This window comes from Ostrinia furnacalis, unplaced genomic scaffold (genome assembly GCF_004193835.3).
Source record: "Ostrinia furnacalis isolate ACB-3 unplaced genomic scaffold, ASM419383v2 OfSCF7590, whole genome shotgun sequence".
Lineage (NCBI taxonomy): Eukaryota > Metazoa > Arthropoda > Insecta > Lepidoptera > Crambidae > Ostrinia > Ostrinia furnacalis.
The window spans coordinates 618,265-644,306 of NW_021137829.1; the positions used below are offsets into that span (position 1 = coordinate 618,265).

The 26,042-nt window shown below is 34.4% G+C and overlaps 2 protein-coding genes across 2 annotated transcripts; both read right to left on the reverse strand.

The window, feature by feature from the left end:
- Positions 1 to 1,515: 1,515 nt before the first annotated feature.
- On the reverse strand, positions 1,516 to 6,745 carry LOC114365427 (circadian clock-controlled protein-like). Its single transcript, XM_028322005.1, has 5 exons — positions 6,566 to 6,745; positions 4,575 to 4,785; positions 4,002 to 4,132; positions 3,564 to 3,719; positions 1,516 to 2,122 (listed from the first exon to the last, which is right to left on the reverse strand). Exons 1-5 carry the CDS (start codon positions 6,627 to 6,629, stop codon positions 1,983 to 1,985), a joined length of 702 nt encoding a protein of 233 aa, XP_028177806.1. The 5' UTR covers positions 6,630 to 6,745; the 3' UTR covers positions 1,516 to 1,982.
- Positions 6,746 to 14,895: 8,150 nt separating this feature from the next.
- Positions 14,896 to 24,157, reverse strand: LOC114365439 (beta-secretase 1). The gene is made up of 9 exons (XM_028322017.1): positions 23,818 to 24,157; positions 23,535 to 23,654; positions 23,097 to 23,249; positions 22,505 to 22,679; positions 21,739 to 21,986; positions 21,247 to 21,321; positions 20,219 to 20,329; positions 18,315 to 18,449; positions 14,896 to 17,375 (listed from the first exon to the last, which is right to left on the reverse strand). Exons 1-9 carry the CDS (start codon positions 23,944 to 23,946, stop codon positions 17,067 to 17,069), a joined length of 1,455 nt encoding a protein of 484 aa, XP_028177818.1. The 5' UTR covers positions 23,947 to 24,157; the 3' UTR covers positions 14,896 to 17,066.
- Positions 24,158 to 26,042: the final 1,885 nt, after the last annotated feature.

Genomic DNA, 26,042 nt, shown 5'->3' on the forward strand with positions numbered 1-26,042 from the left:
TTACTTAATGTAAAGAAAACGTAATAACTTTTAAACTAAGCGGTATATCCTAATAAAATAAAAACAGTAATAATGCTAAATAACAGGCGATACTAAAAAAATACATTTATAGGGGCATTTTTTGGAGAAATTTATCAAATAACCAAAAAAACACGAATTTTTAAGCAGATTTTTTTCAAAAATTATCATTCTTTATTATTTGTTGGCCTTTTTTGTGTATTTTATGTATTTTTTTAGTATTGCCTGTTATTTAGCATTATTACTGTTTTTATTTTATCAGGATATACCGCTTAGTTTAAAAGTTATTACGTTTTCTTTACAATAAGTAATTGGAAGAAAAAAAATTCTATAAAAAATTAAAAAAAAATCTCAAAAAATTTTTGACTTCTTTTTTGTCGATAAAAATAGGTCTAGTTTCATCTATTTTCATATGTACACTTTAACGTGACTCACACTGTATAATGTAACAAGTTTAAATATTTGATTTAGTGTCCGACCGAATGTTCGGTTTCGGTTTCGTTTTCGGTTGAGTTTCGGTAAAAACACGAGTTTCGGTTTAGTTTCGTTTTCGGCGGCAAACATGCCGAAACTACGACCGAAACCGAATGTGTATTCGGGAGTTTCCGCGCTGTTATCGGTCATTTTCGGCGCGTTGAATGAGTGAATGAATCCGATCAGAGCCAATGTCGTGATTCGCTCGCTTGTTTGTTTGCTGTTAGTTTTGTTTTGTTGTGGTGGCCAATTTTTCAGTGATTTATTTTGAATTTGGTAAGTTTTATCTCGTTTTATGTCGTTATAACATAAGAGCGGGTAGTAAACATAAAAAAAATTCAATATAACTGATAAAAGTATAATCAAGTTTAATCTAACCTATTTTTTTTTGCAAATGTTATACGTAAACAAACATTAGTTAGGTAGTTAGTAATGACTATAGGTAGTGCATTTCATGGTGATAATATTATGGATTCAGAGTACCAAAGTTCATTTTAGTATTTATTACCAAGGTATCCAAGTGGCAAGTACAGTAGATACCTACTAACTTACCTACTACCAATTTTGTGTTGAGAAATTATTAGTAATTAAAAAAAATCTAGACTATAAATCCTTCTTTTTCTTTTTTAATGCATAATTTGATACCTTTTAGAGTAAAAAGGCGCTTTATAAGTTCAATTTTAATACAATTCAAAGAGAAAACAATAAAGTCTGACTGATTATAATAACGATTTCTTTATTTTTCCGTCAAAATATGAGCCTTGTAAGGAAGTTTCGGTTTCGGTTTCGGCCGAAATAGACACCGTTGCCGAAATTCGTTTTCGGTTTCGGTTTCGGTCGTAAAACTAGTTTCGGTCGGACACTAATTTGATTTGTAAAGTGCGAATTCGTAGGCTATTGAAAATTCTAATGATTTAAAATAGCCTTCCGGATAAAGAGAAGAAGATAGAAAGAAAGTAGAGGAGTCGAAAATAAATTTACAAAAACATTAAATAGTGAGCAGATTCAATAAATTATTATGCCTTCATTTTTTTCAATGCAGGTAAGTATTGCACAATTTCGTCACTAGCCCATATGACAGACTCTGTTTCTGTCGATTTTTGCAATAAAAATAAAAAATTATAAAAATATCAGGCACGGATCTAGGTGGGGGCAAACCGGGGCGCTTGCCCCGGGCGGCATTCACAAAAAATTGTCCCGGTTAAAAAGCTTGTAGATCCGTGGCTGAAAAATAGTAACAATAATAAACCATTATTAACCTCAACATTAACCTCGCCTTATTTTCTAACTGAATATAATAACTTTATATCAGACCTTAAAATAATAATATGTAGGTACTACGCCAATAGAAATTAAAAATCTTGCGAACAAGTTTTTATAAAACGATTGTAAAATTATAATGCAATGTAACGTAGAGTTGAAATTGCATAGTCTAGTTTTGGTATATTTATCACTTCTTGTTGTTATAATCTATTGGCGTTGGTTACTTATTACTCTTCTATAGGCTGTGTAGCCATATACGCCTTTAATGCGTCAAATATGACTTGATGTCCGGCAGTCAGGATGGGCAGTCCAAACTCTTCCGTCAAAATTTTCCAACTAGTGTTCATAAAATTCAACATCGCGTCACCTGGAAAAAGAAGATTTTAACGTGTTAGTTCACACTCAGGGCATTTTTTTAAAATCTGAGAATCTGTATTTTTTGAGGAACTAAAATTAGCGCGCGATAGTTGGTTTATTCTCGTTATAATTAGTCTTTAGAGTTAAAATAAAGTTGGTACCTACATTTGTAACAATTACATTAAAATTAACGTAGTTGTCTGACATGGCTTTCCTAGAGAAAAATTTTTCATTCTGAAAAACGAGTTAGTCTTAACCAAACTGGGACTAGTAGTTATTTTATTTTTTAGCAATGTTTCAACAGCATTTAATTGCATTTAACTGTCGTAATGCACAATATGTCCGACTTGTCAATCAAACCAAGTTCTAATGAAAAGACTGTAACCATTCTTCATTCTTTAAGCTAATCTAAATATATAAAAGGAGAAACTGACTGACTGACTGACAGATCAACGCACAGCCTAATCGGCTAAACGTAGGCACTTGAAATTTGGAAGGGACGTAGTTTAGGTACCGTACAGGTGCACTAAGAAAGGAATTCCCGAAATTCCCACGGGAACGGGAATTAGCGGAAAAATCCTTTTGTATGAAAAATCTAAACCGCTTAAGTTTGATGCTTGAAATTTGGTGTGCAGGTACCTTAGTAAACTTAAAGCTTAGGTACAACAGGATATCGTAAAATTCCCACGGGAACGGGAGTTACCGGGAAAAAACATATGTATGAAAAAATCTAAACTGCGTAAGATAGACGCTTGAAATTTGGCATGCAGGTACCTTAGTAAATTAAAAGCTTCGGTACAACAGGATATCGTAAAATTCCCACGGGAACGGGAGTTAGCAGGAAAAAACATATGTATGAAAAAATCTAAACTGCGTAAGATAGACGCTTGAAATTTGGCATGCAGGTACCTTAGTAAACTTAAAGCTTAGTTACAACAGGATAATGCAAAATTCCCACGGGAACGGGAGTTAACCGCTAAAGAAAGATGAAGGGGGTAAAACGGGATCCAGTCGTACGAAGTCGCGGGCGGCCGCTAACTATCTATATAATATCTATCTATATAAATAAAAATGAATTGATGTTCGTTAGTCTGATTATAACTCGAGAACGACTGGGCCGATTGAGCTGATTTTGGTTTTAAAATGTTTTTCGTAGTCCAGGTCTAAACGATGAGTAAATACGCGCGCGATATTGTTTTTCTGTGACAGACAAAATTCCACGCGGGCGAAGCCGCGGGCGGAAAGCTAGTTTACCATAAAATTTATATTAAAGGCAGCGGAATCCAAAAGTGCTATTTGACGAGTTGAGGATTTTCCAAAGGGAAAAAAATGTTTTTCATTCCAAAGAAGCAATCGATTAAATGCTCGGTCCGAGACGTTAGTAATCCATTTAATAGATTCAAACACCCCTTGCTCATCGAGATCTTAATCAAGTAATAGGAGATACTTACTCAATTCTTTGTTTCCATTAAACAGATTGGTTAGATGGAAATGTGCGTTATCCCTGACGTCATACTTCAGGCTGAAGCTCTTCAAATCTAAAATGGTGTCTCCGTTTGCATTCTTCCCATATTCGAACGGCATGGTCATGTCGACCTGCAGATGTTCTGAAAGTGCAATGGTTTTATGTTAAAATGAATTATTGCCGCTCAGTTCTTAGTAATATAGGGGAAATAGTAATAATTTGATTATAAATTCGATTTTAATATGAGCATCCAGCTAGATCCTGATGATTTTAGTAAGCCCATTAAGGTTAAAAACATCACTGCTGTTTCCACTAGTTCAATGTTAAATGATAGTATCTTTGTCCATAATACTAGTTATTAAATCAAAAAAATCAGACGAAATTTTTAATCATTAAATATTTTATTGGGTTAAAAAAAACTTACTCAGCTTCAAAGTCATGTCTCCATCACCACTAATGGGCAAAATGAGGAGTTGTCCCGAGGCCTTGTATTTGTTCTTCATCACGAGGTCTGTGTGGTACCTCACCTCCAAAATCTTCTTGCTTCGGTCCACTCTGAAAATATAAATAATGAATTTATTAATTTATTGGGGAAATTAACAGCGACAATATTATGAACCAAACCGAATTTGAGTCTAGTTTTCTATGATCAAGTATGATACTGATGTTTTTTGTTTTCAACTTATAAGTACCTAAATGTTTCAAGAGGCAACCTTTTCTTGAGGCATTTGGTGTCCGAGAAGTCGAAAGAAAAGGTCAGGCGTTGATGTTTTTCGTAAAACAATAGGGTACAAAATAAAATAAATAATAAATAAATAAATATATAACGAACAAAAAGACTACTGACTAAGGCTGAGTTGGACCACCTTATTTTAACCGTAACAATAACAGTAACCGGTGTTTTTTGTATTGAGTTTGACAGATTTTTGTCGTTTGTCAAAGTTAAAGTAAGATGGTGCAACTCAGCCTAAGTAGTGCTACAATTTTGGTAACTTACTCGATTTTGTCGATAACGCTCTTCCTCAACCCCTTGATGTTTGCGTCCCTGACAAGCAGATTCAGACCTGCTAGGTTCACGGTGACTTTATCCAAGTGTAACGGGTCCAGGGACGGCGCCCCGATGTCTGGTAGGCCAGGAGTCAGCACCGGCACAGTCTCTTGCGCAGTATTCACGAGGCATGCGGTGTCTGACTTCTCGCATTTTGGCGCTGAAAAGTTTAATTTTGAAGTTGAGTAAAAACAATTCCGAACAACAAATAGACCAGATAATATTAGAAATACAAAGAGCAAAAGTAATTGGTGAAGGGTTTATAATTTTATACTCAAATTATTATTATTTTTTCTGCCTATTACAAAGCATTGATGAGAAATCTAGATGATTTTGAATTGAATTGGGGATAAAGTGAATAGATAGTACCTACCACACATGGAAGATACCTACGGTACCTACAATTAAAGCTGTCCTAAGTAAGTACTTATCCAATAGCTTAGTAGTTAGGTACTTTTTACTGATTTTAATCAATGCAAATTAACATAATAACTGGTGTTATAATACTGACAAACTAATGATACAGTAGCTACTGCATTATTAAACTAATTCATAGTTTTAAATGTCACTTATCTACATGACAGGAAAACTACCATTGATTTAGTATCGCCTAAGGTGATAGCGTGATGTAAATGAACATAATAAATCGTTTGACGGCACATAAGATAAACTCAGTGGTTACTTATGCTGTTATCGTTCGTTTCAGCCAAATGACGTCCACTGCTGGACAAAGGCCTCCTCCAAGGTTTTCCACAGACCTCCTACTAGGTGGACCGACGATCTCGTAAAGGTCGCGGAAAGAGCCTGGATGCGGGCAGCGCAGGATACTGTTATAATAAGTGCGAATTTGCAACGTAAATGTAAGGTAAGATGCATGCGCCTCCTTCCCACTGGGCACTCATACACGTGCTCAGTGCCCCAAAATCAAGGAGGACCCCGTATGCAAATAAGAACAATAACGTATAAAAAAATATGAACAGTTACAGAAGTAAGGCTGACAATTTCCTTTTTCAAAAATTGGGCCCCCTTGATTCTTAAATGCCTAGGGCCCCCAATAGGTTAAAGCCGGCCCTGGTAAGTTAGCCTGTAGAACTGCCTTAAACTGTGGAACTGGGACCTGGGAAAGACTCATTCAAGACTAAAGCTTTTTTCTACATTTTCTATAGATAGAACATACCTAATTTGAATTTCTTTTTAGTACCTACTTACTTACTTATTTTTTTTACCTACCTGCCTATTTTTCCCAAAAAATTAGTTGTTTAAACGAACCCACCTATTTTATCTAGATGGGTTTTCTACCAAGTAAGTAAACAGGAACTAATCTCTTGTTCGTTACATCATGATGTGTCAATATTATTTATAGTTATGCTTAGAGGTAAAAAACTCGAAGTACATACAAAAAAAATGTACACTGAGTTACTAAAGTGCAAATAATATTTACTTTATTTTAAGTTTATTTTGAGCTTTAGAAACCTCAAATAAATTCCTACCCGGTGTCTTGGAACAATCTCTCATTACCGGTCGGCTGCGCGGCTCAGCTTTTTTTATTGTTTTAATTCTTTTTTTAGGATGTAACGTGATTTTTTTTCATCGGCTACCCCATCGTTTGGGGTATCGTTGAAAGGGTTCTTTAAATTGGTCCGATTTAGGGATTCGTTGCCCCCCAAAATCGAGAAAAAAACATAATATTATTATAATAATATGATTCTCATGCAATTCTAAGAAAAATAACGTGATAGATCAGTTATTTCAAAATAAGTAATAAGTCGTTCAACGTTAAATAGAAAATTTCGAACTTAATAATAATTCTGTAGAAAAAAGCATTAAGAGTGACTTAGAAGAAGAACGTAACGACGGGCAACTACGAAACCCTACAATACGCGTGGCTCGACATGCTTTCGGCCGGATTTTAACCTTAAAAAAACGTTGAAATAACTTACAGTCTCCAGCAACCAATATGATCTGCACCAAGAATATTATCCACAGCCCTGACATCTTGAACATCTGAACTCTGATGGGTACACACGAAGACTACGCGATATTACACGTGCGAACTGTTCTTAAGTAAGTGTAAGCTTGGCTGAGTCAAGGCTAACCCGGCTTTGGCTTAACAAATACCCGACTTATAGTTTGACGGAAGAGCAGATAAATTAATATATTTTTTTAATAAAGCAGGTAGTACGAGTTTGGCACAGTCAGTCAAAAATATTGAGATTTTTAACACCAAACAGCTAAATTTTGCGTCTTTGTAGCATAATTATCACCTACCATTAGCACCTTGATCTATAATTTAGACTGACCTATAAAAATTAAAGGATATTCAACATGAATAAAAAATCTGCCTAACACGAAAAATAGGTGGTAGGTAACTACCTACTTTTCTTAACTAAGAAAGAGGTAACAGCAAGAACAAATTTTGAGACAGAGCCGCATTCAGGGATTTCAGGGTAGATGGGTTTAACTTTATTAGAATTTTTGTAAAGGCACTTTAAAATGTGTCTATTTTAATAATATAAAAATATTTTTAACTATACGCGAAGAAGTCCGCTAATCAGATTCAAGATAGGTAATCCTAACACCTACAGTTTTTTTAGGTATACTTACTAAGAAAAAACAAAATAAACACAGCTTTGCGCACAAAGTTGTTATTGATTTTTGGCCCGGTAATAATTCGGTGCAAACCAGTTATAAAAGTAGGTAGGTAAGTCAAATAAAAGTAAATATTACACAATAAATGTTTGATTTAGCGTAGTTGGATAAGTCTAGTGTTGAACATTTTTGGAAAAATATACAAATGTTTTGCCCATGTTTGACATACAGTAGTATATACATTGTACTCTACGTCTAGTTAATATTCATAATTTAGACTGAAAGTTATTATGGTTATTTTCATTAAAAATCATCAATTAAAGGTTCATTAATTTTAAGGTCCTTCCCCACGGCAATTTAGTTTTGTATTTGGTATCCAGTCGAAGAAAGGCCCATGCACTTAGTACCTTAAATACCTATCAGAATAACCCATATTTTCATCAATCACTTTTATAAAGCCAGATTCCCTTACTCAGTGACGGGTTAAAATCAATTAATGTTAATCAATAATGCCCTTAATATGCTCATACGGATCGCGTCGTTAGCGAGGCAGGGCCATTAGATGTCACTAATTGCTAAAAAATTGCAGAATCCCACTTGTATTTTCAATAGATTAATTAATCTTTAAAATATGGCGCTTTTGCTTAATGACCCGTCGATTAATTGGATTTAATATGACTTTAAAACTGAAAGATATTGACCGGTAGAAATATTATTGTATGTTTAAGATTTATTACACCTAAACAACTAAGTAGGTAAATGCATTTAGATTGTTGGTGTAAAAATGCATTTATTTTTTGTTCTTATTATAAAGATGGTCGTTTGTATCACATTGTTAAATTAATTTAATTATGGTGTATTATAACAACAATTAATGGATTAATTACTTATGTTGTTAGTAGGTAGTAGGTACCTACTCTCTGTTACATGTTTTTCCATGTAAATATGCAACCCGTAGGTGCGCTCTCGAGAATTTAATTTATTTCTAATATAAAAGTTTTATTTGAATAGTTATTCTCTAACCCCCTTACTAATAAAAAGTTACACAGTTGTTGAACACTGTTTTAAAATGACATTTCCATACTGAACGTCACTTTAAAACACTGTTCAACGAGCGTGTAAGTTTTATTAGTAAGGGGGTATGAAGTTAGAAATAGGTATGCATCAAGATTTATTTAAGCCATAAAGCGCAGTAATCTCCTAACTACAGAATACCATTTACTAATTCGTTTATGGTCATAAATCAAGCTTATTATAAAGTCAGAGCATGCAGGTTGGATATAATCGGTTTGGGTCACACTTTAATAGGTACTTAGGTATTAGCTAAAACTGTTAACGCTTGTTGTGAAGGTAACCAGGGAAGTTCTTTGTTCAATTTAATACTAAGTGTCTTGATTTTGCAACCACTCGTACCTAAGCCTTGCGCAAATACATTTCATTCGTAGATTAATCGAGGTATGAAATCAAAATTGTACAAAAACCCCATCTTATTCCGCATCCTAAGTAATCCACAATGGCAGTCAAGCCTGTCCCTTGACGGTACTGAATTATTTAAATGGGAGCATACCAAATTGCAGTGATGTAGAAGTTTCATCGCGTAGAAAATTAAATTTCTTTTCTTCTGAGCATTAGGCCGCGATGCTTTCCAATCTCGGTATAATCGGAATTTCATTTCGGTTTCGACTCGCGACTCTTGTCTGATCTCGTTTCTATGCAAATTGGCGCAAAACTCTTGACGACTGAATTGTTGAATCGAAGCGAGATACCTACCGAATTTCTAGTGTTTTGCCATTAACTAAAAGGTACAAGTAAGTAAAATAGGAACACATGCAATACAGGTGTGTGGGATCAGTGCCGAATTAAGCAATTAATGCTTAGGTAAGTAAGTAGGGCATCACGTTTTGGTTGGCACCAAAAAGACCACGGTGTGGATTGCTTAGATTTTACTAATTACTTAAGTTACTGTTAGGGCATCATTAAGTAAGTAGTCTTATCCCAAGTAGCAACAGATTATCTTCATAAGGCATTGAAGATATCTTGAAGACTAGTAGCCTAATTCCAGCCGTTGTCTTGGCCAAGACAATAGTCGCACTCAAGAAATCTTGAAGTTATCCCCCAAGACAATGGTAAGCAAAAAAGGGCACAATCCTTTGGAAATCAAAGAGACACAGTTAAGACAACGCTTAATGCAGACTTAAAACCTAATTAAGAGTGTAGTTTTAAGAATTTCTAAACAAGTACTAATAGATATCTAGAAGTATGACTGTAGACAAGGAAATAGAGTTGAAGATATCTTGAATACTTATTTAAGACTAATAATTATTTTTACAGCTAAGGTTTATTTAACTTCATGAAGAACTATGTAAGACACTTTTTATTAAATTAAAAATCTAGATTTATTATAGATTCAGTAAAATAATAATATTTTATGTAATAATATCAAATAAATGTAATTTTAAATATAGTTCCATATTTTACTGAATTTTACTAAATCCTTAGATTAATAAAATCTAAGACTAAATCAATATCAACTAAACACACTCTAGTCAAGTGTAAGTGGTGTAGTAGATACTAATCGAGTATAGTTTGGAGATGACTTTTTTTACTAAGCTCCTCCAAACTATACACGATCAGTACGCAAAATTCGTGTATAGTTTGGAGTCACAGATTTACAAACAGGCACTCCGAAATATACACGAGCAGTTTCCTATGGGTGCGTTCTGGCCATGTATAGAACGGAAAGACGCNATAATGGCAGTAATTCTAATTTGTCTTAATGTAGCAAGAGTATAGAAGATTTTGAATTTGTAAGTTTAGTTAAGTAAGAGTTGCGTCAATTTATACTTTACATAGTATTCGTTCAGAAACATTAGATTTAACTTTCACTTAAAATTCACTTGATGAAGTATTACTTAAGTGCATGTGGTATCAAGTAGACCTTTAGTTTTATTGAGTTAAAACTAAATAGTCTTCATTCTGTCTTAGTCTTGCTAAATTATTGGTGCTGCTATACAGTAGAGAACAATTCATTTACTAACTTATTTATTAATTACATGATTTCTCCTTTGACTTTGTCCGTGTGGAAGTCGAAAATGGTTCTAATAGGATTTTTATTGTTTTTACGTTTTTAGTTTTGTTATAACATATAGGGGAAAGTTCGGTATATTGTACTGGTGGGTAAATTGCACCAACCTCATATTTCGTAAAGTATTCTTTGAACTCTGTAATTGCTACACTCAGCGATAAGCAATTAAATTAATTGAATATCGGCCATATGATTTTTGCCGTATTATGAACACAAATGACGTATTTTATTGTGAAAAGTGTTTAATTGATTTTATGGAACTTTTAACAATTTGTAATTTTGTTAAATTTAATCATACAGTGTTTCTAATTTATTAAATGAGATGCGTAAATTAGTGTGGATTACAAGTATTAGAAACATTTTTCGATACTTATTATGTTAAGATTTTTTTAAAGTATCTACTGTCACCTAGTTCGTTAAATGGAAAATGTTTTTCTTTCAATAAAACTTGAAAATATAAGTAAAACTAATAATAACTGTGAAAGAATCATGAAAATATCTTTACAAATACAAAAGTTATAGGGCCCTAAAGTTGCGCATAATAAATATTCACGACAGTCATTCGGAGTAGGTACAAACAGTAAATCACCCCTGGTCCAGTGCTGTTGACAGATCCATTTTTTTTAAATTATAGTAGTTTTTAATTTTTCAGTCAGGGTCACTCAACATTCTTTCTTAGTAAAATTGTGTAGGTAACCTTTTTTGACATATCCAAGACCTGACCATATAATATAAAAATAAGAAGAAGACTTTGACATTATAGTGTCACTCTCGACAATGCGTTAGAGGTGGTAAGCATGGTGATTGAAACTTGAACAGGTGGCCTGACGTTACGGCACCGCCTATGTTTAATTCCACGCAAAAATATGGAGGTAATTTAAATAATTAATTTCTCAGCCATTTCTTGATGGATTTCAAAAATAACTTCACCGGCTTTTTATTTGGTCTATATTTTAATTCCATTCAGTTAAATCTAATGTTTTCAACATCACGAAACTACTCCATTGTATAATAATCACGTTGTACCCAACTTTACCATACAATTTTGAAAATATTTTAGACAATATTTTAGTAAATCATATTTGGAGTTTACTTATAATAGCATAATTTACTTATAAAGATTACATGCATTACTTTGAATTAATAGGCGTGATCCTGTTTTATCGAAATCGTCCCGTTAAGTGTATTTTTTCTCAAAATGTATTAATTCTAGTAAAAAAGTAATTAACTTAATCTTCAGAAAACTATTTCTAGGACAATGGTCTTTAAAGAGTCCTAAGTAAATCTACGAATACTTTATTTCCTTTGCAACACTTAAATAATACTTCATCTATACTATTTAGTATTAAAGTGAGCATACAAAAAATCATAATTTAGTAAAATAAGTTTTTTTTAACTTAAGCTAAGAATAACTTAAGACCAAATTATCTCAAGAATACTTAACTTGGTTTTGGATATTCTTAATTTGCTTAAGTAGTGCTCGGTGAAGAATATAAACTCTTAAAGAGAGAAATCTCTATCCTAAGTTTATTTGGTTTTAGCTTAAGTGTAAATTTAGATAGAGTTAAGACAAGTAAGATTTTGCCATTAATACCAATTGCTACTTGGGATATATGCCCGTTTTCACCATCAATCCCTAATTTTTAAGTGACCCCTATGGTAACAAATAACTGGAATTTTGTTGTCATAGGTGGTCACATAAAATTAGGGACTGATGGTGAAAACGGGCATTAATCGGGCACTGTCAAGATCCCAAAACTACTGTCGCAGAAATGCTATTTTTTGTTCTATGTAGGCTAAATAGATACGTGAGTAAATAATTTGTTTAATATAATTATGTACTTATTATTACTTATGCTCTGTGTGGTGTGTAGTACCTACCACATCCTACATTTATATGCTTATCCTCTGTACGATTAGAGCCTACTTAAAAGGTTGAATCCCAGTTGAAACCCATTGAATCAATGGAGATGACATCAACAAACTCCTGATTCTAGGTTTCCGTTCAAGGTATTATACTAAGTAGTACCTACAACCTAATAGTATCTAATCTACAGTTCTTGAAAATGGTGCTGAGAATGTTAAGTACCTTCCTACTTAAGTACAATTTAAGTTTTATTTTATGTGGTATACTGCAGGTATTTTATGTCTCTAATGTTTTAAATTCATACTAATTGATACCTAGGTATTTAATTACATTTATTACATAATGATCAAAGTGTTTGAAATCTTTTCAATCGGCTATAGATAATACACCTATTTGATTTTGTGCAGAAATCCCGCAACTTTTTTTTTAAAAGGCAACACAAAAATAAATAACATAGCAATACAGATTATTTTGGTGGCGCATGAAAAAGATAAGAGTTGTAAATCAGACGTTTGAATGCCAGCCAACGGCTCAGGTTGGCATTGGAGAGGCGCGAGTTAAAATAAATGACTTACTTAGGCCCAGTTTTTTGATTCATAGTTAAAATAACAAATTGTTAAATTTTGCTACTAATGGTTAAATATTAACAAAATGTTAACTAATAGTTAAAAAATGTATTAAAAGTCGAGCTAACCATTGTTCGAAAAACATTTTTTTCTGATATTTAACCACTTGTCATTTGACATCTGTCAAATTTGACCATTGGTTATTTTAACTACGAATCAAAAAACTGGGCCTTAATACTATTTCCATTCGGTCAGGCCAAAATGCAATCGGATCGCAGTTTTGGGGTATTAAATAATATTTACCTTATTTTTTAGAATAAAATTAAGTTTTAAGATTTTCGCTTTTTTAAAAAGAGCACATCATTAAAAAAATAACTTGGAAAAATTATTTATTTGCCTCAGGTGAGAATTAAACTCAAACCGTCCGCTTGCCGCAGCTACTTTTGTTTTCCTAGATCCGTGCCTGGCTTGCCTACCTTGGGTACGTAAACATATCGAATTTTCAAAATTCCAAAAATCCTGGTTTTATTTTCACCTGAAGCAATAGATTTTTTCAAAGCTGAGTTGCAACGCCTTATTTTAATTAACCGTAACTATAGCTATAACCGGCGTTTCGTATGGAGTTTGAAAAGAATTGTCTTTACGTTTGAGTTAAAGTACCTAAGTAAGTAAGATGGTGCAACTCAGCTTCAGTATTTTTTTTTATTTAACAGTTTTAAAGTTGTTCTTCCATCCCACATCATTTATTTGAATTTATCACCATACCCACTTAATTACCTACACACCAGAAATTTCATCGCAACATCATAAAATGAATCGAGTGAAATTAATTTTCCGATTAGATTCATATTCGGAAATCGTTCCACTCGTAATTTCCAACGACGACGAGTTATTAGGTCGAAGGAAATCGAAGCTCCTCCTCCGAGGAAATTAAAATATACACGCACTTATGGCTATGCATAACCCGCGATAGAGTTAATTTAAATTATTAAACTTGGAGCAACATTTAATAACTTGAGCAAGAGCAAGGATAGGGAAATGGCTTCTTAGCAAAATATTATGGTGATAACTTAGTAGCCTAAATTAGCAACTACGTGGTCTAACCAACTCTATAGGTAAATAGGTAATATTATGTAACTACCTACTTTATTTTTACACTTCCAAATTACACTACGTGTAAACTGGGAATCGAACACAGAACCTCCGAAAGGAGGGGTTTAACGCCCTTACCAGAGCCTGACATTTCGCGAACGAACTTCTGAATCGGAAAATTTTGAGACCACGCAAATCAAACCGACCAAATTATTGGCATAACTTTACAGCTATGTCAAGTTCGTCGGTTTATTCCTAGTGTGGTAATATACTTATTTTTAATGGTAATAAAACAATTCATTTGTCAAATTTCAATTTATTAAGTAAATAGAATTTTGATAAAATATTAGCATTCAACCCTTTTGCCTTTATTGGTCAATAAAATTTACATTTACAATTTAACTCATCCTCAACTCCTATACATTTTTGTTCGATTTACAATAGGTACATAATTAGGTACATTTATTTTTACAGAAACGATTTTTCTATCAAGACGGCATTCACAAAATACTAAAATGACTTTCAGAACATTTAGAAGAAAAAATATTTAGAAATGATGCTAATACATTATTGCTATCAAAAACGATAAAAACACAAATTATTGTTATTTTACATTATTTGCTGTGCATAAATAAACACTAGAGGGTCACCTCTGCAAGACCATTTTTTTAAACTGGTTAAGTACTCTTTTTTTAACACAAATTATTATACTAGTGATAACCTTGCGATATTAGAGATCAAATACCTAATACTTTTATTTACCCGAAGAGTAAGGGCTTTTGAATCTGACGGTTAACTTAACAAATTAAATTAATAAGTAGTCCATAATTGAATCGTTACGTGGCACCCTAATTAAAATAACAACTTCAAATCAAATCAAATCAAATCAAATCAAATTAGTTTATTGCAATTGTAGGTACATATCATACATTGATGGATCTTAAATTTAAACGTAAAATTGTTCAGCTACAATTTGCCAAGCAGATGGCGTGCAATATACATATAAATGGTTACTTAATACTAATTAACTAATTTACTTAAAACCTGTTCATTTTATAATTTTACATGCAAACATTTAATTAAAATGACTGGGAAAAACATAGAACACATGACTAAATTATATAATAATGGACACCTACTTATTAGCTATGTGTTAAAGCAAATAATATAATAATACTACAAGTAGGTACAACCGTAATAAATAACGTCAAGAATACTTAAATGATATAATTAGTAGTAGTTGGACACTGCACCATGTAATTTTATTGAAAAAATTGCAATGCATATTGAATTTAAATCCACTTTTTGCGCAAATGATTGGTCAATCAACTGCAAGCGTAGTTACTATCGGATTGATGTAGGTCCTATAAATAACTGGCCTTCATCAATCAGAAACAAAAGAATAAGAAAAACTCTTCATAAATAAAATTTTTTCTTCTCTAATGTGAGATACAATCTGGAGTCACGTCACATCACTGTTGTCTAACTTTCTGAGCTACCATAAGCGTCTGAAATAGACATGGCTCAGTCACGTTTTTTCGAAGAATCGAAAACACCAAACAAAGGAGTAGCAAAGAAAGCGATTTTCATATGTTTCTGATTTGAGGACAGTGTTCTTACTATTTACATTAGGTGTGCTAATAGCTAGTGACTGCGTAAAAAAATACAGGAAATGTACGACAAATTGTACAGCGCCCCTAGCAGTAACTTCCAAGAACTAAAATCTTTATAGATTTTTTGACGCACTCGTTAGCAATGACGTTTAATGTAACTCACGGTAAAGCTACTGACCACAGGATCACCGGATCGAGTCACTACTAAACTAGTCACTTCAAAGTGTGACAAAGTATCACTTGATACTAAAAAGAAATCACACGCAAGCACATTTTGGAGCAAATCCACTCGCATTTATGGACAATTGAGCAAACTAATTCCATATAAATTATACTACAAGCATCGGAAGCTATGAAAACATGTATTACATATCTAAGAACTTACGCTAAAACAGCACAAAATTGGATAACTAACTACAGTCTTTAAAACTAATACTAAACAGAAGCGTAAAATCAAGTGTTATCCTTCAGTGTTCAATACAATTATTGTAAAAATAATTTGCAAAGAATACCAATTTATGCCATAAGATATTGGATTGTTAACGAGTAACTTAATATACGGTTTTGTAGTCCGGTACACGAGTCACTAAACAAAGCAATTTTTAAAATTGTTTTCCTTATTTGACTAGACTAGACTATGATTTTTAAATGACACAATAACTTGGAAAAAATGTTTTTGTATTTTATTTCTATAGTTGGAAAATAAAGTCACTGAATTTATGAAATTCAAAATTCTTGATAACTAACTTATCACTATAAGTATCACACATTCATAATTACCACAAATTTTCATAAGTTAATTGAGATAAATTAAAACTTAACTATACATTCAGACTTATGATAAAATATCACTCTTATAGAACTTTTTGATGGTTCCAGCCACAACACAAAATGTTAGTGTAATTTAACTACGTAATTTATGTTACACTGACTAATTTAAAACACATTAGCGTACTAGTGAAATGTTATATTAGTATTCGTACACGACTATTTATTTATGCAGCACATACTACTACTGCTTGAGACTTGTCTGTTTCTATATTTCAAGAGATAATGTCAATTGGCAAACCGATAACAAGTTAAACTTGTTATTACCTAAACATAAATCACATTACATTTTCCTCTTTACTTGATAAGTAGGTAAGCCTAGGATGCGCGCTGCGATGAGCTTGACCGCGCCATTTTATCCCTTTTTACGCGATAAGCCCATACATTTGTCGTCTAAATCGATAAGATTTTATCACGGCGAGCATCCTAGCCCGGCAGAAGACGACACATCAAACTAAAGAATTTTGTATTTTATCTAATTGTAAAAGATTCGATTTTGCTACAACAACAAAGGTCTGATGGGTTGTCATCTGTTCTTGACTACGATATCTTGAAGTCACACTTTCTCAAAAATAATTTGTCCCTCTCACTCATCCAAGGAGCGTGCAAGTGCGAGAGAGTCAAATATTCATTCATTTTTAATGTTTTATCGGTTGTTCTTCTCTCAATTTTGCAATTACTTGCTTCAGAGACTTTACGCTGAATCACTGCCTCTCTCACTCACACAATAACCGTGCATGAGTAAGAGAGACAGCGTAAAGATCAGTTTTTCAAAAGTTTCTGCCCATAACAGCAGCCATTTTAACTCAATTCCTGATCAACCAACGCGTCTTGCGATACAGAATGCGCCGAGCTTTGTCTCCTTCTCAATATGCACATCCTGACAGCTGGTGCCAAAAGATATATCAGTACAAACCCGGCTACAATAGATATGACACATAGGGCCCATTGTGCAGCCTTTATGGAGACTGCTGTCTCAGAATCCGATCTGGTGAGCTTGCAGGAATCGATGAAGGAGTATGGAACGGTGTACGGGCCTGATACGCGAGCGTTGGGCCCACAGGAGGATGTCTCGAAGCCAATCCAACCTCCTGATCTGTTGAAAAGTACCTGTAAAAAAAAATTAAGCTTCAGTACATCATATACTATTTTTGTTGCAAAATAGCACTTATCTCATGTAATAAGTGCTGAACTGAATTGGATTCGGGATATTTAAGCAATGAATTTCATTAACAAAAAAGACGTATTTTTGTACAAGTCATTTTTGAGATCCGAAGAAGTTAGGACTTCTTTTGTGTTCGTGTCCAATTTATGAATACCATAACCGATTACGCCAATCGGGCGGACGCTTAATGTGACCTTCGAAACACAGGATCGCAGCAATCAGGTTGATTAAAGCCCAGTGTCCTAACCTTACACTATGTGAGAAACGAACCCAGAACCTGCAAGCTCCAATTCTAAAGCCAACTATCTTAGCACTGTACCACAGAGGTCTACAGGGTGTGATTTTGTAAGACAATGCCCATCTCAGGGGTAGTAAAGCCTGGTCCGTGAGCACGTAGAATTTTGTCCAATGACCCCAAGCTACCCATCCTTATCGCTCGCGCGTAATTATATTGCTGTCGCGACTGTGCGACGGGCGCCCGCAGTGAGTGTGCGAGCGCGACAGCAACATAATTATGCGCGAGCGATAAGGATGGGTAGCTTGGGGTCATTGGACAAAATTCTACGTGCTCACGGACCAGGCTTTAGTATACACGATACTGATTCAAAAAAAAAACCTTACATTTTCATGGAAAAATTCGAGCTATCGGTCATTCCCCCGCTCTCTTGAGGCGGCGTGGCGGGGTACGCGGGGGGGTGATGCAGACGGTAACAAGCGCGTCTCGAAAATTTTAGGACACGTTTGAACAACGTTTTTTACTAATAAAGTAATAGTTACATATTTATTTATATTTTTCTTGTAACTACTTTCATGTACTCACACTGTGTTTCACTACCACACCCTGTATGAATAACAAGAAGAATATACTAAAGAAATAAATTCACCTTCAAACCCTCCATAGCAGTATATCCGAGCACTGTATCCACGCCGCCCGCCTCCAGCCCCAACTTGTAGCAGAACTGAGACACCGAGCCACCGTCCCCGCTACTATTGCGAGCGGTCACCACTCGCATATAATTCTGGAAACGACAAGGTTATTTTATTATTTACTGTACATGATTTGGCTCTTCCCGCGACCTTTACCAGATCGTCGGTCCACCTAGAAGGAGGCCTGCCCACGCTACGTCTTCCAGCAAGTGGTCGCCACTCGAGAACTTTCCTGCCCCAACGGCCATCGTCTCTACGAGCTATGTGCCCCGCCCACTACCACTGGCAGCGCAGGACCGCTCATTATGGAAAACCTTGGGGGAGGCCTTTGTCCAGCAGTGGACGTCATTTGGCTGAAACGAACGTACGAACTAACATGGTTTGAATTTTTATTATTTACTGTGACCTAATTTACGTATTTTGACAGTCAAGATCTCGCTGACGTTCAGAAGTCGTCCCATTGAAAAACTGTTCTGAATCCGTATTCACAAGGATCATTTCGATAGAACGATTACTCGATAGGATCGCAACTCGGCGATTTGTTGTCGTTGAAGTTTTGTTACGTGAATAAGGCTACTGGCCGAAAGACGTAGCGTGGACAGGCCCTACACTAGGTGAACCGACGACCTCATAAAGGTAGCAGGAAGGCGCTGAATGCAGGCCGCTATCAACTGGGCGATATGGAAATTATTTGGGGAGGCCTATGTTCTGCAGTGGACGTCCTGTGGCTGAAATGATGATGATTATTCCCATCTTTTGTTAAAATTGACGCAACTTCTGTTTCCAAAACGCTTAAGTTTATATCAGAAACTGATATTGGACGAAAACGCTCAAACAAAGTCAGCAAAATAATTTGATAAAAATACTTACAAGCTCACATTGAATTGACCAGATAATTTGAACAGTTTGAAATTGGACAGAAGACTGGTATCGCTGATTTGCGCCTTACATATTATTCTCAATAAAGCTGTATAAAATAAGCCGTGTGCCACACCTGACACTCAATATTTTTCTAATAATTTGGCAATGTTGTTTTACAGCAGGGATGGCGAAACTTTATGAATCAATGTTGCACTTTTCTATAATCATGTTTGATGTAGTCATAGACCATCAAAATAACACCTAATGCTATCAAGGGGTTATTGTACAGTCGCGGAATGAAAAGGTTCGTCACCTTAGTGTCGGTTTTCGCTTGCACTAGGTACTGTAAGAGTCAACCTGCCAACATAACAGTGCAAGAAACAGTGCTGCTAACATTTAAATAAATATGACGTTTGCTAACGAATAAGGTTTTGCTTGTTTAATTTTCTATCCCATGCAATGTTACAAAATGTAGTTTTTTTTTATTTAATAGAAATAATAATGGCAGGTTGAACCAACAAGAAGGTTAATAAATAATAAACTAATTATCAATCATAATAATCTTGACAAGATAAATCGTCAAACAACTTTGATCTGAATAATTTTGAACTTTACTGACGAACAGTTAAAGATTATTTTCTCTAACTCGAGATTATTCTGTAACATAGTTTCAAAAGGTAATAATAACGATTCGTTGAAGGAATCAATTTGAAAACTGACGAACCTTTTCATTCCGTGACTGTACAAGTGGCGCCACTGGCAAGTGACAGGACCTTACTCTACAGTGGCACTAAATGATGAGGGCAAATACGATAGCCCTTATTTCAAAACACATTATTTATTATTATAGTGCCATCAATGGCACGCGTGCCATAGGTGTAACGTCGCCGTCAAATGGCGATTTCTTATTAAATGCGTGTTTAGCATGAGTGTCAGTTTTTACCTAATGGATAATAATATCCATTTACCCACAGTATATTATAGTGGAAATTAGTATTACCTGAGGCGGTATCTCCAAAGTGAAGTATTGGTTGTCAGCGACATCGCTCAGTAGGGCAATTTGAAGCCACGGCAGCGCTAACCACTCTTGAGGCTCGGGCCAGCAAGCTGCCTAAAAATATAGTCTTGCATTAAAGTACCGAAAACAATGGGTTCAAGTCTAAACAGATTGAACACATTGATTGCGCCCGTGGCTTCGGCCGCGTGGACTACATTTTATAGCCTACTAGCTTTCCGCCCGCGGCTTCGCCCGCGTGGAATTTTGTCTGTCACAGAAAAACTTTATCGCGCGCGTCCCTGTTTCAAAAACCGGGATAAAAACTATCCTATGTTCTTTCCCGGGACTCAAACTATCTCTATGCCAAATTTCATCAAAATCGGTTGTGAGGTTTAAGCGGGAAAGCGTAACAGACAGACAGACAGACAGACAGACAGACAGACAGACAGACAGACAGAGTTACTTTCGCATTTATAATATTAGTTGGGATTAGCTTACCGCCCGCGGCTTCGCGCGCGTAGACCCCTGGACCCTATGTTTTTTCCAAAATAAAATTTAGCCTATGTTACTCGTGGATAATGTAGCTTTCGAATGGTGAAAGAATTTTTAAAAACGGTCCAGTAGTTTTTGAGCCTATTCATTACTACAACCAAACAAACAAAGTTTTCCTCTTTATAATATTAGTGTAGATAGTGGACCCGCTTATTTTTTTCCAAAATAAAATTTAGCTTATGTTACTCGTGGATGCTTTCAAATGGTGAAAGAATTTTTAAAAACGGTCTAGTAGTTTTTGAGCCTATTCATTACAACCAAACAAACAAAGTTTTCCTCTTTATAATATTAGTGTAGATGACACTCATCGATAATGTGGCTTTCTATTTTGATGAAAGAATTTTAAAATCGGTTCAGTAGATCCTGAGATTACCCCTTACAATTTAACAAATATACAAACACACAAACTTTCCCTCTTTATAATATTAGTTATAGATTTCCAATACCTTACAAATTTTAACAATCAAAAAGTAACTTACCTCACCATGATACCAAAATTCATCTAATATTAGCATGTTCAGTGCCTGGGACTCTTGCCTTAATTTGTGCACCAACTAAAAAATAGGAAAAAAAATTCATTCATACATGCATAACATCTTTATAACATACACAATTAGTTGAGTGGCAAGTGGACTTAAGCATATACTCCCCACATGGTTAGGCAGGCTAGGATCTTGTTGATACAGCTTTAATTTATTTATTTTTTATTTCTCTCACAACAGATCAGTAATTTAGGAAAAACATTTCGGATAATATATCTATTTAACAATAGATCAGCATTGTGAGAGCTGGTGCCTATTGTAGATAGATTTTAAGAAATTCTGTATTACAGGTCACCAGGCCCACTCCGCGGAATCTTCAATGATGGTAGATTCCTAGAAGTACAGAGCTGGCTCGTACAGTGAGAAATCTACACAGATGGTGACTTAATTTTTACTGTGTTAACAAATTACTATAGTAATTAATCTTACCTCTCTGTATACTTCATCTGGTAATCTAATATCAGTAGTACCACTGTCAACAATACTTTTCTGCTGATTGAGTTTCTGGCACATTTCTTCATTAGGGTTATCGGAAACAAATGTGTCAGGTGTGATTGAATTATTCAAAGTCTCATTTGGATGCCTGATGCCGATTGCAAGAACGCCAACTTCATACCATCGCTTGTGGAGAATTGGTGTTCGAAACGGAGATGTGTTATTTGGTATATTCTCATCAACTGAAATTTAAAATCAATTTTAGCATTAAAATATGGTCATCATCATCATCATCATCTCAGCCATAGGATGTCCACTGCTGAACATAGGCCTCCCCCAATGCTTTCCATGTTACCCGGTTGGTAGCGGCCTGCATCCAGTTCTGTCCTGCTACCTTTATGATGTCGTTGGTCCACCTTGTGGGTGGACGTCCCACGTACCACGTCCCATTAAAATATGGTATCAATGATAAAAGATTTCAATAGATAGAGTACAGGTACAAGCGTACAGGCCTGATAAAGGTAGCAGGAAGGCGCTGGATGCAGACCGCTACCAACCGCGCGATGTGGAAGTCATTGAGGCCTATGTTCAGCAGTGGACGTCCTGTAGCTGAAATGATGGTGATGATGACAGGATTACAGGAATGTTTTATTGTGGTGTGCTATTGAAATATCTTTAACACAGTATTTTACAGTATATGTGATTCTAAATGGCACAATACATGCAACCACTTATATCTATTCACAAATTATGTACAAACCTATCATAGAAAACTTTCCATAGTGAGTAGCATTAGTTGTGCTTTGAACTCCGCACAATTTCAATTCAAAGCTGACACTTTTGCCCAAATCACATTCAAGGGAGTCCAACCAAGATCCAACTATAACATGCTCTCCCCACGCCCCTACTGGTTCGTATGCCAAGCCGAGAAGACCCTGAAAACATAAAATAAATTGTTAATACATAAACTACCTTATTACAGAAAGCATTGAGAACACATTTACAGAACTTAGATAAATCTTATTAACTTCATTTTAGTGGAGGGAACTTCAGACAATCGCTTCTCTTTGCTTTGCTTCACTTAGCTTAGGTACTTCAGACTCTGAAAGTACCAGAGATAACACAATTGTTTTGCAGAACAAAGAGCAAATCTCACATTTTAGTAATTTAAATTTGCATTATTATGAATTTACATAAGTTAGATAATAACCACATTTTATACATCCTTGTGTATTTCTATTATCAGATGAATTAAGGACTTCTCTGAAATTACTACCAGTAGGTATTTATGAACTAAAATGATCAGAAAAAGTAAAATGATAAGAATATTTCAGAGCAAGAATAAACCATACCTGCCAACCTGATCCATTCACGAAGAACTTGTGACTCTTTGTTATAATTGCAAAATCTGATCTTACTTCTCGAATATTCTTCAATGATGGTATTTCAACAAAATCTGTCACATAATGTCCTATCCAATTGCCTTGTGAATACTTCGCCTGAACCTGTAAAAATTTAAAGGTGGTGGTAGGTAAATGTTTCTAGTAATAAATAAAACAAAAAGATACCAAACTTTTATCAAATTACAACTTCCTAGCTTCAAAACTACAAACAACAGCTATCTTATCAGTTAAGCAAATACCTACTGTGATTTAATATTAAATAACATGTTAGTAACTGTTATCTAACTTGTTCGTTCCTATCAAAGTTACAGCTGTCTCAGATCTTGTTGGAAGATGGTATAGTTGAAGAATAAGAAGTTTGAATTAAATCTGTTAAAAATAACAAACCTCCTTGCCGCTGTCGTCCAATGTTGTGGAGTTATCCACATGAAAATATTCGTCATTTTCACGCCGTGCGTAAGAAGCTATAGCCAACGTTGTACTACCAGTATCAACAATAACTCGAAGCTGTAATGAAAATGTTAATGTAATAAGTAAATAATTTGTGCCAGCTTTTTTGTGTATTTCATTCTCTTTTTGTCTTGTGTAGAATAAAGTGTGTTCTATCTATAATAATACAAAACTTACATTAACAAAGAGAGAAAATAATATTACAAGGTTTTTTCCATACCTTTTGTTTAGGGTGTCCCATAAGAATATCTATTGAGTACGCTTGGCCGGCATCACCGGATAAATTGTATTCTTCCGCACGAATCGAGCAAAACCACAAAATGATTTTAAATAAAAAAAATAGCTTCATGTTGATTAATTTGGTACAAACTTTGTCTCTCAGACTCACGGTCGATTTAACAATATTACGTTTGTTGTAACTGCACACAAGCAACAGTATCAATCAATTATTAATTACTTTTTACATTATCCAGCGTGTATACTGTTGAATGCCAAATGTTGAAAATGCAAATCGAATTTTGCAAAATTGCAAGCAAAGCAAGCAAAAAGAAAAAGCATCTAATTTGACAGTAATGACAGTGCACTAGAGATAGGCAATTATACTATAGTCCGATTTTTAATTCGACGGAATTCTGACAGCTGTCATTTTTTGACAATTCAGATGTAATAAGCCTTTTTTGCTTTGAATTATTAATAAATAATATGAAATGAAATTTCATCAAGTACAATTTACAAGAATGAACTATTTTTTGTTTTGTGAATTCAATGAACACTAATTATTATGTACATTTTAGAGATTAAATAGAAAAAAACGTGTTTTAAACGTAGTAAAACAACATATTATCATAAACGAAAATATGTATTGATCATCAATCATCATTATCGTCATAATCAACTTGGATTATAAAATTGGCATCTTGTTAAGTTGATTATTTTATGAAGCTAAGATTTTATTAACAAAAGGATTTTCATAAAAAAGGTTTGTAACCCATGGATTATTGGCCAGGGAGACCAGTAATAGAAAAATAATTTCCCAATTTTTTTTGTAACTTCAAAAGTATGATAATAAAAATTCAAAGTCCGATTTTTAATTCGACGGAATTCTGACAGCTGTCATTTTTTGACAATTCAGATGTAATAAGCCTTTTTTGCTTTGAATTATTAATAAATAATATGAAATGAAATTTCATCAAGTACAATTTACAAGAATGAACTATTTTTTGTTTTGTGAATTCAATGAACACTAATTATTATGTACATTTTAGAGATTAAATAGAAAAAAACGTGTTTTAAACGTAGTAAAACAACATATTATCATAAACGAAAATATGTATTGATCATCAATCATCATTATCGTCATAATCAACTTGGATTATAAAATTGGCATCTTGTTAAGTTGATTATTTTATGAAGCTAAGATTTTATTAACAAAAGGATTTTCATAAAAAAGGTTTGTAACCCATGGATTATTGGCCAGGGAGACCAGTAATAGAAAAATAATTTCCCAATTTTTTTTGTAACTTCAAAAGTATGATAATAAAAATTCAAATAACCATTTTGAAATGATCGGTACATTTTTAAGCCTTAGTTTTTCAAGTGAAACCTTAAATTCAAGAAAGGATTATTTTTTAATTTATGAAAATGCTCTCCATTCTTAGTGGGAATGTTTCAGTGTTAACAACACTTCTGAAATGTCAAAATTCCGTCGAATTAAAAATCAGAGTTTAAATGTTTGAATTATTCGATTGCTCGACTTTATTTTGAGAACGAAAAAGACCAATTTTGTTTGGCAATGTGAATTTATGTACTAGTGGTTTCATTCGATTTTTATTATTTGATTCTTAATATATTATAATTATAGTAGTTATTCAATCCATTCGATTGTTGGAGTAACAATCGCCCATCTCTACAGTGCACAATTGACAGTAATGACAGGTCCACAGCCGATCCAACATTCCTTGATCCACAGATATGGATATAGTTCCAAAATACAGAGCCCCGATTACGGTAATTTTTAACGTCTACAATCCAGACACGCTTCTCGATTCTGCGATACGATTGGTCAAAACAGCTGACGTACGCTGTTGAACGACCAATCGTATCGCAGAATCAGAAGCGCGTCTGGATTGGAAACGTTAAAAGTTACCGTAATCGGGGCTCTGGACTGTCCTGTCGATGACCATGAAGCTANTTCAAGTAGGTATTCTAAGTCTGGCCTCCATTTTTATCTTTAGCTTCATGTCGATGACATTGACAGTGGGGCGCCACCGTCAATACCGGATCGCTGGTTCAGATTTTTGCCATGTTGGAAACCATATAATTGAACGATGGTAGCGCCCCCCTGTCATTGAGTTTGGTGGGACAGTTCAGCGTGGGTCATCATAGATGCAGCATGTGAAAAAATTTGTATGAAGCCGAGCGTGCCACTTTTTAAACGTCATTAGT

Excerpts from the sequence above, each read along its gene's own strand:
- LOC114365427 (XM_028322005.1), bottom strand. The coding sequence starts at position 6,629 with ATGTTCAAGATGTCAGGGCTGTGGATAATATTCTTGGTGCAGATCATA. Across the intron at positions 4,786-6,565 it reads CATATTGGTTGCTGGAGACT|CGCCAAAATGCGAGAAGTCA; the intron begins GTAAGTTATTTC and ends TAAACTTTTCAG. Across the intron at positions 4,133-4,574 it reads AGCGTTATCGACAAAATCGA|AGTGGACCGAAGCAAGAAGA; the intron begins GTAAGTTACCAA and ends TTATATTTTCAG.
- LOC114365439 (XM_028322017.1), bottom strand. The coding sequence starts at position 23,946 with ATGAAGCTATTTTTTTTATTTAAAATCATTTTGTGGTTTTGCTCGATT. Across the intron at positions 21,987-22,504 it reads TGGAAAGTTTTCTATGATAG|TTGATGAGAATATACCAAAT; the intron begins GTTTGTACATAA and ends TTTAAATTTCAG. Across the intron at positions 17,376-18,314 it reads CTGCTATGGAGGGTTTGAAG|GTACTTTTCAACAGATCAGG; the intron begins GTGAATTTATTT and ends TTTTTTTTACAG.